General features: G+C 59.6%; 1 protein-coding gene and 7 non-coding genes across 8 annotated transcripts; 4 read left to right on the plus strand and 4 right to left on the minus strand.

Moving 5' to 3' along the window:
- Positions 1 to 391: 391 nt before the first annotated feature.
- On the minus strand, positions 392 to 463 carry TRNAP-AGG (transfer RNA proline (anticodon AGG)). The gene has a single exon. It is a non-coding gene; the product is annotated as a tRNA-Pro (tRNA).
- Positions 464 to 1,258: 795 nt separating this feature from the next.
- Positions 1,259 to 1,330, minus strand: TRNAA-UGC (transfer RNA alanine (anticodon UGC)). The gene has a single exon. It is a non-coding gene; the product is annotated as a tRNA-Ala (tRNA).
- A 301-nt stretch (positions 1,331 to 1,631) lies between these two features.
- TRNAP-CGG (transfer RNA proline (anticodon CGG)) lies at positions 1,632 to 1,703 on the minus strand. The gene has a single exon. It is a non-coding gene; the product is annotated as a tRNA-Pro (tRNA).
- Positions 1,704 to 4,140: 2,437 nt separating this feature from the next.
- Positions 4,141 to 4,212, plus strand: TRNAP-UGG (transfer RNA proline (anticodon UGG)). Its single transcript has one exon. It is a non-coding gene; the product is annotated as a tRNA-Pro (tRNA).
- Positions 4,213 to 6,332: 2,120 nt separating this feature from the next.
- On the plus strand, positions 6,333 to 6,404 carry TRNAA-UGC (transfer RNA alanine (anticodon UGC)). Its single transcript has one exon. It is a non-coding gene; the product is annotated as a tRNA-Ala (tRNA).
- A 284-nt stretch (positions 6,405 to 6,688) lies between these two features.
- On the minus strand, positions 6,689 to 6,760 carry TRNAP-AGG (transfer RNA proline (anticodon AGG)). The gene has a single exon. It is a non-coding gene; the product is annotated as a tRNA-Pro (tRNA).
- A 274-nt stretch (positions 6,761 to 7,034) lies between these two features.
- On the plus strand, positions 7,035 to 7,116 carry TRNAS-CGA (transfer RNA serine (anticodon CGA)). The gene has a single exon. It is a non-coding gene; the product is annotated as a tRNA-Ser (tRNA).
- Positions 7,117 to 7,174: 58 nt separating this feature from the next.
- On the plus strand, positions 7,175 to 13,675 carry FTCD (formimidoyltransferase cyclodeaminase). The gene is made up of 14 exons (XM_049816800.1): positions 7,175 to 7,705; positions 8,375 to 8,558; positions 8,928 to 9,056; positions 9,247 to 9,335; positions 9,563 to 9,742; positions 9,831 to 9,968; positions 10,279 to 10,410; positions 11,075 to 11,136; positions 11,914 to 12,043; positions 12,182 to 12,343; positions 12,596 to 12,639; positions 12,719 to 12,857; positions 13,238 to 13,333; positions 13,530 to 13,675. The coding sequence occupies exons 1-14, from the start codon at positions 7,499 to 7,501 to the stop codon at positions 13,614 to 13,616; spliced, it is 1,779 nt and encodes a 592-aa protein (XP_049672757.1). The 5' UTR covers positions 7,175 to 7,498; the 3' UTR covers positions 13,617 to 13,675.
- Positions 13,676 to 13,694: the final 19 nt, after the last annotated feature.

Genomic DNA, 13,694 nt, shown 5'->3' on the forward strand with positions numbered 1-13,694 from the left:
TTGGACATCCCCAAAACTGATCTCGCTCTTGCACCAGGGTTTCTCATCCTTGCTCCCTGGAATCCCGGTGGCCGTTTCCTTTCCCTGCCATCCGTCTCTGACCCTGGGCAGAGCTGCCCAGCGGGATGTGGTGGCAGCAGGGCCCCAATCTGCCCCGACAGGCCTTTCCCAACCCAGGAGGGGACGAGCCCAGGCCATGGCTGAGCCATGTCTCTTCGCCCACAGGGCAAGGAGCAGGCAGCACTTGGCTCCTGGCACTGGCGGAACTGTCCCAGCAGAGGGGACGTGGCTGAGCTGGGGAGGCTGCCTGTCCCCCCTGTGCAGGGCAGTGTCCCCCTGTCTGAGCCCTGTCCCCACAGGGGCTGTGCCCAGCGGTGGGTGCCCAAAAGGAGGGCTCGTCCGGGAGTTGAACCCGGGACCTCTCGCACCCTAAGCGAGAATCATACCCCTAGACCAACGAGCCGGGGTGCACAGCTGCCCAGGCACCCCCACCCTGTGCCGGGCAATGGAGTGCTGGAGGGGGGCATTGCTGCCCAGGGACCCCGCGGCACCAGGAGCTGCTTTTTGGCGACGGGCCCTGCCACCAGGCCCCAGGGAGCAGAGCGGGGCTGAGGGTGTGTGCGGGGATGCACCAGCCACCCTGAAGAATTCCCACTTCCCAGGAAAAGGGAGAAGCAGGGAGCCTTTGGGACAGGGGGACCCAGGCGTGCACAGGGCAGGAGGGGTACAGGCCCCCCTCAAGGTTTTCCAGGCTTTGTTGCCCTGGGTAGGTCAGGAAGTGGCATGTTCCCAAGATGGCAAGAAGCTCCCCATCATCGCCCTGTGCCATGTCCCAGGGGTGTGGGGGAGATGATGGGCAGAGAGCAGAGGGGAGGGAGCAGGCAGTGCCCCGGGGCAGCCCCCACCTGCACTGGGCACCGGTTGGTGTGTGCGGTGCCCGGGGCCGTGGGGGACAGGATCGGGGCTGGGTCCCTCCTTTTGGGCACCCACCACCCCACTCCCACCCAGCTGCTCCCGCCACCGCCAAAATTCACCCCAAGCCTCATGGGGAAGGGACACAAGCTGCCTCCATACCACACAGCACCCAGGCAGGGGAGGGAAAGGGCTGTGGGCATTCCCCGCAGCCTCTGTGTAGGTGCTGGGAAGCATCCCCAGGCCAGCTGTGCCCACTGGCAGCCCCAGGGCTATTTTAGGGGACCTGGGGGGCCCTGGCAGCCCCACAGCTGGCAGGGAGGGGCTCTGGGGAGACAAAAGGACATGGAGATGCTGGGGGTTGAACCCAGGGCCTCTTACATGCAAAGCAAGCGCTCTCCCGCTGAGCTACATCCCCTCTGCATAGGCAGGCGTGGGGGTCTGGGCAGCTCTCCTTTTCCCCCACCACTGCCCCACTGCCCACCGCTCACCCTGCTCTGCCTCATGGCCCCAAATACAGAGTGTCATGAGCTGCACTCTACCATACCCATTGCTGCTTCTGAGGGTCTCTATACTGGCCTTGGGGACATGCCCACCGCCCCAACACTCTGCCCATCCCTGCTGCACCAGGCACTGTTGCCCTCCCACCACCCTGGCCCTGGTCCCACCACGGGCTGGGTTCACTCATGGCAGCTGAGAGCAATGGGTGCCCAAAAGAAGGGCTCGTCCGGGAGTTGAACCCGGGACCTCTCGCACCCGAAGCGAGAATCATACCCCTAGACCAACGAGCCGGGGTGCGCAACTGGGACCCAGCCCCGATCCTGTCCCCCATGGCCCCAGGCACCTGTGATGGGTTGACCCTGGCTGGATGCCAGGTGCCCACCAAAGCCATTCTATCACTCCCCCATCCTCAGCTGGACAGGGGAGAGAAAATTATAACAAAAAGCTTGTGGGTCGAGATAAGGACAGGAGAGATTATTCACTAATTCACTAATTACCGTCACGGGCAAAACAGCCTCAATTTGGGGAAAATTAGCTCAATTTATTACAAATCACCAGAGTAAGGTAATGAGAAATAAAACGAAATCTCAGAACACCTTCCCTCCACCCCTTCCTTCTTCCCGGGCACAACTTCACTCCCGGATTTCTCCACCAAGCCCCTCCACCGGCACAGGGGGACAGGGATGGGTTTTATGGTCATCACACGTTATTTTCTGCCGCTTCACCTCCTCAGGGGGAGGGCTCATCACACTCTTCCCCTGCTCCAGGGTGGGGTCCCTCCCACGGGAGACAGTCCTCCACGAACTTCTCCAATGTGGGCCATTCCCACAGGCTGCAGTTCTTCATGAACTGCTCCAGCACGGGTCCTTTCCACTGTGTTGTCCTTCAGGAGTGCACCGCTCCAGCGTGGGTCCCCCATGGTGTCACAAGTCCTGCCAGAAAACCTGCTCCGTGGGCTCCTCTCTCCACAGATCCGCAGGTCCTGCCAGGAGCCTGCTCCAGCGCGGGGTTCCCACGGGGTCACAGCCTCCTTTGGACACCCACCTGCTCCGGCGTGGGGTCCTCCACGGGCTGCAGGTGGATATCTGCTCCCCCGTGGACCTCCATGGGCTGCAGGGGGACAGCCTGCCTCACCAGGGTCTTCACCACGGGCCGCAGGGGAATCTTCGCTCCAGCGCCTGGAGCATCTCCTCCCCTTCCTTCTTCACTGACCTTGGTGTCTGCAGGGTTGTTTCTCTTACATGTTCTCACTCCTCTCTCCAGTGGCTGTTTCTCTCCGTCCCAACTTTTTTTCCTTCTTAAAAATGTTATCACAGAGGCGTTACCACTATCACTGATTGGCTCGGCCTTGGCCAGTGGTGGGTCTGTCTTAGAGCCGGCTGGTATGGGCTCGCTCTCACTCGAACACAGGGGAAGCTTCCAGCAGCTTCTTACAGAAGCCACCCCTGTAACCCCCCCGCTACCAAAACCTTGCCACACAAAACCAATACAGCACCGCACACGCCAACCGGTGCCCAGCCCAGGTGGGGGCTGCCCCGGGGCACTGCCCTCTCCCTCCCCTCTGCTCTCCGGTCATCATCTCCCCAGCCCCCCAGGGACGTGGCACAGGGCAATGATGGGGAGCTTCTTGGCATCTTGGGAAAGCGGTCCACAACTCCCCACCCTGCTCCCCTTAGCGGCAGTTTGCTCCCCTCTCCCCCGTCTGCAAAACCTGGAAAACCCCATGGGATCCTGTGCCTCTCCTGTCTCCGGGCCACCACAGACCCAGTCTGAGGCATTGCAGGGCTCCATGTGCACCTCTGCCTCCCCCTGTCCCAACCTGTCCCTGCTGCCCCCTTTTCCTGGGAAGCGGGGAAGTCTCTGCGGTGTGGCCAGTGCATCCCCACACACAACTTCAGTCCCGCTCTGCTCCCCAGGGCCTGGCTGCAGGGCCTGTTCCTGAAAAGGGGTGCCTGGCACCCTGGCATCCCGGGCAGCTGCGCACCCCGGCTCGTTGGTCTAGGGGTACGATTCTTGCTTAGGGTGCGAGAAAGTCAACTCCCAGATGAGCCCTCCTTTTGGCCCCCCCACCACTGGGCACAGCCCCTATGGGGATGGGGCACGGACAAGGGGGCATCCCCGATGGGCAGCTCTGCCCAGGACTGTGGTGCAGGGTGCAGCACAGTGGTGGCACTGCAGCCGGGGCTCCCACACCAGCTCAGCTGCCCACCCTGGCACAGCTATAAGCAGCTGCTGACCCAGGGTCTGAGTCCAGAAAACCGTACTCTTGGCTTGGCCCAGATCCAGCCATGTTGACAGCTTGGGGCACCTAAGGGACACCCAGTGCCTGCAAAGCCCCGAACCCCACGGCCAGCAGCTCCGGGGGGCTGGGGAAAGAAGCAGTGACAGGGATCTTCTGGGAGCAAAGAGAAAGCCAGGTCAGAGGGGGACATCAGCTTTGGGGGGGACCCCATTCAGGAAGAAAGGCAGGGGCTGACGCTGCAAAGCACCGGCCATTTCCACCTCTGCAAGAGCCAGGGAGATGGTTGGGAGGAGGAAAACCCTGGAGGTGGAGATGCTGGGCACTGATGCCCCGTGGCCACCTCCAGCTGCTGGCTCCGTGGACCGGCCACGGCAAGAGGGACCTCCGTGCTCCCAGAGTGTGCCGAGGGACACACACAGCCTCAGCTGTCCCCCCAAAAGTGTGTGGGGTGCAGAGGCTGGGGGTGCGAGGGGGTGCAGCACCCCGGCTCGTTGGTCTAGGGGTATGATTCTCGCTTTGGGTGCGAGAGGTCCCGGGTTCAACTCCCGGACGAGCCCTCCTTTTGGGCACCCGCCTTCCCCAGCACTGTGTGGGACCAGGGCACACCAGGGGCACGGCTGTGCGGGAGTGGAAGAGTTGATGTCTCAACCGTTGTGGTGGGGCGAACTCTGCAGAACAAGAACTCTGCCCAGCAGGGAACCCCGGGTGGAGAGAAGCGGATCAGCACCCATCAGCAACAGGAGGGCGAGGGCAGGGCGGGCCGTGCCGGAGGGTGCGCAGCTCCCTGTTCTGGTGCACTGCTCTGATATGCTGAGCAGGGCAGCTCACCATCCATGGCCAAAGATCACGTCTGCAGGGAAGAGGAAACTACTCCCCAAACGACCCCCGAGCCCACAGACCAATTTCCCGAAGGCTCACAAGCTGCTCAAGGCACCCAGTTAGCCTAATGAGTTCAAGTGCCCGCCCGAAGGAGGGGGCGTAAGAGTCGATCAGAAAATCAGCATTGTCTCAACATTGTCATCAGGAGCAGGAACAGTAACGCTACCTGACAACAGCCTGTTTGGAGCGCAGCGGCCGCTCCCAAGGGTGGAAGGTACCTGGCTGGAACCGTTAGAGATAACCGCGTAGTACTGTCAAAAAGGATGGATTGCAACTGTTGCCATAACACCGATGAAGAAATCATGAACTTTAGACAAACTTTGCTTCATTATAATACCAAAACACACCTCCTGGTTGAAGGCTGCCCGCCTCCAAGACTTACCACGCCTCGGACACTGACCCCGCGCCTGCGTGATAGCCTTGCTCGAGAAGGGCGGAGATAGGATACTCGTATTCTGAGAAGGGTGGAGATATGTTAACTGTATTCTGAGAAGGGTGGAGACTCCTGAGGCAGAGGTGGAGCAAGGTGTGTTACCAAGCATAAAAGATGACTTCTGAACAACGGAAGTTTGAAGCTTCCCCACCAAGGACCATGACTATCGACGATGCAGCATGACTGGACCCGGGACCGTTAGGACGTCGTGAGATCGGCGGTGGTAGCTATAACCTCTCTTTCTCCTCTCTCTAAACTTTACTTTACTTTTCTCCTTTCTTTCACCCATCTCTAACTATCGTGTGCCTCCTCACAGGCAATACAATAAAGTTTTACTGTGTGATTACTGCTATCCCCTTTGGTGTTGGTCACCTTAATTTTGCACTTTCGAGATCGTAGCAAACGAACCATCACGAGTCCACCGAGTGGACCGTGACAGGGGGCAAGGATGATAAAAGGACAGAAGCTGAAGCCCCATGCGTGGTTGCCCACCGGAACAGGACCCCTCGGCTGACTGAACGAACGCTGGACACAGGACCGGTGACCTCTCTCTGTTCTTCTCCCCCCGCCGCTCCCCGCTTCTTATCTCTCTCTTCTCCCCTCTCTCCCCTCTTGCTCTCTTCTCTCTTCCGTAATCCCTACACGTCATCCCTTTAGACATAAACTGTTGACCAAGTCTGGGGCTAGGAGTGCATCCAGCTGCCCCTGGGCTCCTCTCTGAGAAGGAGTCTAGAAAGCCAGGGGGTCTGCTCTGAACCTCGGGACTCAACGGGAGGGCTCTCATTGTCTTCCCTGAACTGACTCCCAAATGAGCAAGGCCTGTAGTATATGTTTGGTGATGTAGGGTTAGCAAATGTTACACAGTTTAATGACATAGTTTCATGCCAATTTTTGTTGTGAGCATACCAATTTTGGTGGTGAGCATGCCAATTCTTGTTGTAAGCAAGTAAAATTTGGGTATTGTGAATGAAAGGACCCTGGTGTCGTTTCACCTTAATCCTGACCTGGGAATCAGCAAACCTGAGTCCTCGTCCAGAGAAACTGGGACATGACAAGGATGAGAGCAGTGGTGCCCTGCACAGAGGGGCCGGTGCCAGGTCCTGTCTGGTACGTCCCCGTGGGCAGGACGGACCCCCACAAGCCAGCAGCGAGGTGCTGCCAGGGGCATGGGCAGGGAGGCGGATGGAGGGAGGGGTGGGAAAGGGGCAGCGCTGGGCACCGTAGAGCAGAGCGGGTGCTGCCACCAGCGTGTGCCCCGAGGGCCTGATTTTAAGGTCAGGGCCGTGGGGTCAGAGCAGGGTGAGCGGTGGGGCAGTGGTGGGGGGTGAGGGGAGTTGTGCAGGCCCCCACGCCAGCCCATGCAGAGGGGATGTAGCTCAGCGGGAGAGCGCTTGCTTTGCATGTAAGAGGCCCTGGGTTCAACCCCCAGCATCTCCATGTCCTTTGCCTCCCCAGAGCCAATCCCTGCCAGCTGTGGGGCTGCCAGGGCCCCCTAGGTCCCCTAAAATAGCCCTGGGGCTGCCAGTGGGCACAGCTGGCCTGGGGATGCTTCCCAGCACCTACACAGAGGCTGCGGGGAATGCCCACAGCCCTTTCCCTCCCCTGCCTGGGTGCTGCGTGGTGTGGAGGCAGCTTGTGTCCCTTCCCCATGAGGCTTGGGGTGAATTTTGGCGGTGGTGGGAACAGCTGGGTGGGAGTGGGGTGGTGGGTGCGCAAAAGGAGGGCTCGTCCGGGAGTTGAACCCGGGACCTCTCGCACCCTAAGCGAGAATCATACCCCTAGACCAACGAGCCGGGGTGCGCAGCTGCCCGGGCACCCCCACCCTGTCCCGGGCAATGGGATGCTGGGGGGGGCACCGCTGCCCAGGGACCCCGCGGCACCAGGAGCTGCTTTTTGGCGACGGGCCATGCCACCGGGCCCCGGGAAGCAGAGCGGGGCTGAGGGTGTGTGCGGGGATGCACCAGCCACCCTGAAGAATTCCCACTTCCCAGGAAAAGGCGCACCCAGGGGGGCCAGGGAGTGCCTGTGGTGGGGGGCAGGTGTCCCCCCCAGGTGGCCAGGGCCGGGGCTGTGATGGCCGAGGGGTGAAGGCATTGGACTCGAAATCCAATAGGGTTTCCCTGCGCAGGTTCGAATCCTGCTCACAGCGATAGGTTTTATCCCCCACCCCAGTGCCAAGAGTGGGGGTCCTGAGGAGCATCTGCCCCCCCCAACACTGTGGATCCAGGGGTGCCCACACTGGGTTTCCTGTCCCCTGCTATCGCAGAGTGCTGGTTGTCCTGTCGTTGTGCCCTGGGCAGGAGCAGGCTGTCCCATCTGGTAGCCACAGCGTGGTGCTGGATGCAGCAGATGCTTTTCTTCATGTGGCATCGCCTTCTCCTAGCAATTAATTGGCACTCGTGGTTAATTTAGTGTTGATGGCTGGCCCTGGCAAGCAGGCAGCACCCTTATGCCCAGAGTTGCTCCAGACACAGAAGGGACAGTACCATGTTGTTTATCCAAGACCCTTTCTGACTCCTGGCCACTGATCGATGCAGTTAATGAGAAACCCCGGCTCAGGGAAGAGGCAACAGGTTGTGTGCTGGGAGGTTTTTTTCTCTGCAGTGGGACTGGAAAGGGCAGGCAAACCCACAGGCACAAGGAGCCGAGCGTGGGGCTGCAGGGTGCAGGCAGACCCTGGGACTATGGCCAAGCTGGTGGAGTGTGTCCCCAACTTCTCAGAGGGGAATAACAAGGAGGTGAGTGGGCGCGCAGAGGGCTTGCGGGGTGGGCGATGCCAGGGTGCTGACGGCTGGGCTGCCCCGGTGGAGGGGCTGTGCAGGCAGCACCTGCTGCCATACTCTGCCTCCTTTGAAGTGCTGTGCACCTTTCCCTGCCTGGCTAATGGTGAAAATGCCCAAAGGTAGCCCCTGCTCCCTTTTGGCACCTCAGTGAGAAGTGGGGGCTCAGACCTACCCCCTCACCACTGCCTGCAGGTTGCTGTAGCTTGAGGGCTCAGAGTGGTCTGGCATATCCCCTTAGAGAAATATCGCTTGCAGCTATTGTGCCAAAACACACCGTCCAGGTTAATGGGATCTGTGTTGGCCATCAGCCCTAGGCTGAACTTTGGCCCTACTGGGGTCAGGGGAGTTCAGCAAACCCAAAATTGCAGTAAAAGCACTGCTTCCCCCAGGGAACAGGCTTTGCAGAGCCAAATCTCTTTTGAAGCTGGCAGGGGACAGTATCCTCAGGAACGGCAATTTGTGATAGCGCTCTCCAATGTGCAGCAGCAGCCGGGTGTCTCTCCCCTACCATGGTGGGTTTGGGGCTCGCTGGGAGCCAGCAGTGTCTCAACAGTCCTGGTAGGAGTGGGCTGTGGTGGAAGTCTGGCCAACTCAGCTGTCTTGCCCCCTTCCGCTGTCCGGCAGGTGATCAATGCACTGGGGGAAGCCATCTCCCGGACACCAGGTTGCGTGCTGCTGGACGTGGACGCCGGCGCCTCCACCAACCGCACGGTCTACACCTTTGTGGGGTCCCCTGAGGCCATCGTTGAAGGGGCACTGAGTGCAGCCCGCGTAGCTGGGCAGCTCATAGACATGAGCCGGCACACGGGTGAGCTTGGGGGCAGCACAGGAGCTGATCCGGTGCGGAGCATCCCTCAGCTGCGGTGCGTGGTTGGCTCCAGGTGCACCTCGCATGGCTGGAGCTAAAATCAGCTGCTGGTGGCCAAGCACAGCACCTGCAGCCAGCGGCGCTGCTGGGATGAATGGTGGTGGAGCCATGCAAAGCTCTTGCTCATCCTCTTGATGCAGAGAGGATGAATCCCTCCTGTCCCTGGGCTGGAGTAGACATTATGCCACAATCTCAATTTTCCTTGTGGCTGCAGTGCCCAGTCTGCAAAAGAGGCTGGGAAAGGGCTGTCCTCCCTCCTTGTCTGCTTGCCCTTCCCAGCTCCCATCCTTATATCTGCCCCATCACTAGGTGAACACCCTCGCATGGGGGCCCTGGACGTGTGCCCTTTTGTGCCAGTGATGAATGTCAGCATGGAGGAGTGCATCACCTGTGCCCACGTCTTTGGGCAGCGCTTGGCAGCAGAGCTGGGGGTGCCTGGTGAGTTGGGGCCAAGAACCTCTGCCTGTCCCATCCCAACCCGCATGCTTCCAGCTGTGGAGAAAATGTACACCTTTTGCAAAAGCTTCACCAAATGGCGTTTGCTCCCAAATTGGCAAAACCAGACCCCGCTAGGTGATGTGCCGCCAGCCCCTGCCCAGCAGTGCTCACCCCCAGCTCTGTCTTGCAGTTTACCTGTACGGAGAGGCGGCACGGGAGGAGAGCAGGAAAGCCCTGCCCACCATCCGTGCTGGAGAGTACGAGGCACTTCCTGAGAAGGTGAGCCTGGCAGCACCTGGCTGGGTGTCATGGGCTGGGTAGAGCCAAGCTACACCTCCCCAGCTTCGGGGGCTGGCATAGTCGCTTTGCACCGAGAGGAGCTGATGAAACACTTTGGGTGCTGCTGAACATGGAGGTGGTCATGGCCAGCTGGGGAGGGAGATGCCATACCTGGGAGGGTGGCTCGTGCTGCTCAGTGGTGCCAGCCCACGCGCTCTCCTCCCCAGCTTGCAAAACCAGAGTGGGCTCCCGACTTTGGGCCTCCAACCTTTGTGCCCCAGTGGGGGGCCACGGTGACGGGCGCCCGGACCTTCCTTATTGCATACAACATCAACCTGCTGTGCACCAAGGAGCTGGCTCACCGCATCGCCCTCAATCTCCGTGAGCAGGGTCGTGGTGCTGACCAGGTAGCCCTGTGCTGGCAGCATGCTGGACGCAGACCTGCTTGCATCCGCAGTTCCTGGGCCATGCCTTGACTATGATGGGTCTTGGCAGCCTGGGCGCTTGAAGAAGGTGCAGGGCATTGGCTGGTATTTGGAGGAAGAGAATATAGCCCAGGTTTCAACGAACCTGCTGGACTTTGAGACCACACCGCTCCACACTGTCTACGAGGAGGTCTGCCGAGATGCAGAGGTGGGTGGCACGGGGTAGCCCCCACGCTTTTTTCAGTGGGGACTTTGCAGAGGATGACTCCCTCCAAGTTTTTCTGCCCATCCCCAGGTCAGGCTCTGCTTTATCTTGCACTCAGCTTAGCCAAGCTGTGCAGAGTTCTGAATAGCATGAATACCTCAAAAGCTCAGCAACTTGCTGCTAGCCCCCAGATCTTCCATTGAAGGCTTTTCCATGAGCTCGCCAGGTCCTGGGAAGGTCCACCAGGCTGGAGTGGTAGCGGCAGCAGGCCAGGTGGCTCTGGGGACAGTCATGTTTCTGATGTCCTTCGCAGGCACTGAACCTCCCTGTGGTGGGGTCCCAGCTGGTGGGGCTTGTCCCCAAGAAGGCCATGCTGGACACAGCTGAATTTTACATCAAGAAGGAAAAACTCTTCATCCTGGAGGAGGAACAGAAGATTAGGCTGGTAACGTAGCTCCTCCTGGTCCCAAGACAAGGGTGGGATCAAAAGAGAGACACCCCCCCTCCCCCAGCCTCCCAAAGTGGCACTGAGCAGAGATTTGGGACCATGGCAGCCCCCAGGCATGACACTTGTCTCCAGGGATGGTGCCTGGCAAGCTGTGAGGGCACAGCGAATGGAACAAGTTGCTTTATTGTCCTGAGGATGCTGAGATGCTCAGGGAGCAGAGACCCCATCCCATGAGGACAGAATGTAGGCAGCAGCTGCCCAGCTTGCCTACATGGAGGCCAGGAGGGGAAGGAGACCTCCCTGGAGCTCAAGGGCAGTGCGTGGTATTATGGGAAAGAGGACTGGCATAAGCTGGAAACAAGGAGTCAGACTCTGTTTTTCAGCTGCAGGAGGGAGGGACTTTTCCACCCTATGGGCAACGTGCTAGATAAGAGCAAGCTAATTATTTATCGGTGCAGTTTCCAGTCATTTGTAGGTGGCTGCGTGCCGCCCCCAAGTCTGGGATGGGACAGGCTGGTGACGCTGGCTGTCCTCACCCTGGGTGGCGGCCTGAGCAACTCTGTCCTAGGGCTGGATCACCCATGGTTAATTAACAGCAGGGAATGAGGATGCAATGGGACTTATCACAATGGGGCTGACGCAGAGGTGCTGCTCCTTGCAGGTGGTCAGCCGGCTGGGCCTGGACTCCCTGTCTCCGTTTCGTCCCCAGGAGCGCATCATCGAGTAGGGACTCCCATCCTGCTTCTCATCATGGTGCCCATCCCTGCCTGGATGGGGGGATCCCACTGCCTGCATCTTGCACTCAGCTTGTTTTGAGAGCAGTGCCTGCACCCAGCTCCTTTTCAAACCCAAGGGACATCTCTGCTGGGTGTTGTGCAGGCGCGGGGTGGTCCCTGCCCCCAAATGCTGATGGTTGTGAATGTGTGGTGAGGGGACTCCAGGTCACTCGGGCAGGCAATGGAAGCAGGTTTTGTGGCCAAACTTGAGCATGTATGCGTTAAATCCTCCACCCCATCCTCAGCCCACATTTCACTGCCTACGGCTCACACGCTGCCCACCGAGGAGAGATGCTGTGCTGCAGCACCTTGTGTAAAATGCATGTTTGTGGGGGGAGAGGAAGGGAAATCCACCTGTGCCGAGGTGAAATCAGGACGTGCACTTTATGTCGTTGTCATTCCCTGCCTGGGGACATGGCTGCAAGCATGTTTCTGTCCCACCAAATGCCATTTGCATGAGCCCACCCTGTCTAATGCAGACCAACCCCCCACACCACCAGGACATGTGCTACCCAGCTGTCTGTCTGTCCCCATGGGACTCCTTGTCCTCTCCCTAACCCTCCTGCTGGGGTTTTGGGCTAGCCCCCTTCTCAACCACCCTCAGAGTCAAGGGGTGGATGAAAAATTGTTGAAGAGGGCAGTGCCCAGTGAGAAGGGACTGGGTGGTGGTGGTGGGTGTCCCTGCACCTGGGGACCTCTGATCTACGGGGCCACTGTGCCACAGGTACCTGGTGCAGGCAGGAGAGGTGGACAGTGGTCTGGTGGCCAAGCCTCTGGGTGCCTTCGTGCGAGCAGTCGGTGGGAGGTCGGCAGCGCCGGGAGGAGGCTCTGTGTCCGCAGCCGCAGCTGCCCTGGTACATGCCCCACACCTGGATGGGGTCTCTGCCTGCCTGGGGGGTCCTCTAGGTGTGCTGAGACCCCAAGGGGAGTCAGCACGGCGGTAGTGGCGGGTGCTGTGTCCTGCTGAAGTATTTGCCCCTGTGCGCTTGCAGGGAGCAGCACTAGGCTGCATGGTGGGGCTGATGAGCTATGGGAAGCGGCAGTTTGAGGAGCTGGACCCCATCATGAGGAAGCTGATCCCCCCCTTCCACCAGGCCATGGATGAGCTGGTGGCGATGGTGGATGCTGACTCCCGTGCCTTCAGCAGCTACATGGTGAGGTCCCACTGATGGCAGACATCCTGTGGAGAAGTGGGGGGCTTTCCAGCTGGGAGGGGAGCTGGCATCGCTGCACCCCAGTGTCCTTAGGAGCAGAGCTGTGATCTTGATCCAAGCCAGGGCAAGGGACAGCATCACCTAAAGGAGGTTTGCAAGAGCATGGGCGCTATCAGGTCTGCCCGGGCCCCGATGCAAGGCATGCGGGATCTTGGAGCAAATGGCAGCAGGTCTGCTTTTCTTTGCCTGCAGGAAGCTATGAAGCTGCCAAAAAGCACCCCTGAAGAGCAGGAAAGGTGAGCTGAGCTGGTGGGGACTTGCAGACTGGGGGAGCATGGCCACTGAGCACTCACCCCGGTGCTGTCCCTGTCCCAGACGCACAGCTGCCATGCAACAGGGGCTGAAGACAGCCGTGAGGGTCCCCTGTGCCCTGGCAGAGAAGGTGAGCGGGCTCTGGCCTGCTCTGAAGGAGCTGGCACGCCACTGCAACCTGGCCTGCAAATCTGACATCCAGGTATGGCCCTGGGTTCAGGCACTGCCTTGGCTGGGGCTTTGGAGACTGCTGGGCTCATTGCCTTTCCCTGCAAGGTGTCTGATTGTGTCCTGACCTCCAGGATGCCTCTCTCCCAAACTGGCCAGTGGTTTCTACTCGCTAACTTTTTGGCAGCTTTCAACCCTTGTAGGACAGTTGACTGCCACCAGCCCTTGCCTGAGTTTCTCACCTGTGTGGCAAGGCCATGAATGGTTCCCACTGCTGGAGCCACATCCTGAAAATACCGAATTGGAAAGCACTGCATGCTGCTGGGTCACGGAGGGTGGGAGTCCTGCAGCATAAGGAGTGTATGGTGGTGCTCTGATTCAGCAGGAGAGCTTCTCGCAACCATCTTTTCCTAGGTGGGAGCCAAAATGCTGGAAACAGGTGTGTTTGGAGCTTACTTCAATGTCATGATCAACCTCAAAGACATAACAGATGAGAAATTCAAGCTTGCGGTAAGCAGGGGCCATGCGTGTGCCCTGGCCCTGGTGGCAGGGATGAGGTGGGACAGAGATGGAGTTGAAGCCCCTGGGACTCCTCATGCCCGGGCACCCCCTCCCTTTGCCACCAGCGGGATGCATGGGGTGGATGGTGGATGGCTATTCTGTCCTGTCAAGTGGCAAACGATGCACCTTCTCCTTTCCCATGCAGATGTCACAGAAGGTCTCTGGGCTGCTGGAGGAGGCGAAGCAAGGCTCGGCGCTTGTGCTGGCGCTGCTGGAGAAGCGGGGGGCCTGAGAGGGGCTCAGGGATGGGCTGGGGGCTCTGCAGTGGCAAATACAGTTGGAAAACATGCACGTCCCTGCCTGGGCTCCT

This window comes from Accipiter gentilis, chromosome 1 (genome assembly GCF_929443795.1).
Source record: "Accipiter gentilis chromosome 1, bAccGen1.1, whole genome shotgun sequence".
Classification (NCBI taxonomy): domain Eukaryota; kingdom Metazoa; phylum Chordata; class Aves; order Accipitriformes; family Accipitridae; genus Astur; species Astur gentilis.

Bases quoted from the DNA above. Each gene is read 5' to 3' on its own strand.
- FTCD (XM_049816800.1), top strand. From the start codon at position 7,499: ATGCAGTTAATGAGAAACCCCGGCTCAGGGAAGAGGCAACAGGTTGTG. The intron at 8,559-8,927 runs GTGAGCTTGGGG...CCCCATCACTAG, and splicing joins AGACATGAGCCGGCACACGG to GTGAACACCCTCGCATGGGG. The intron at 10,411-11,074 runs GTAACGTAGCTC...TGCTCCTTGCAG, and splicing joins AGGAACAGAAGATTAGGCTG to GTGGTCAGCCGGCTGGGCCT.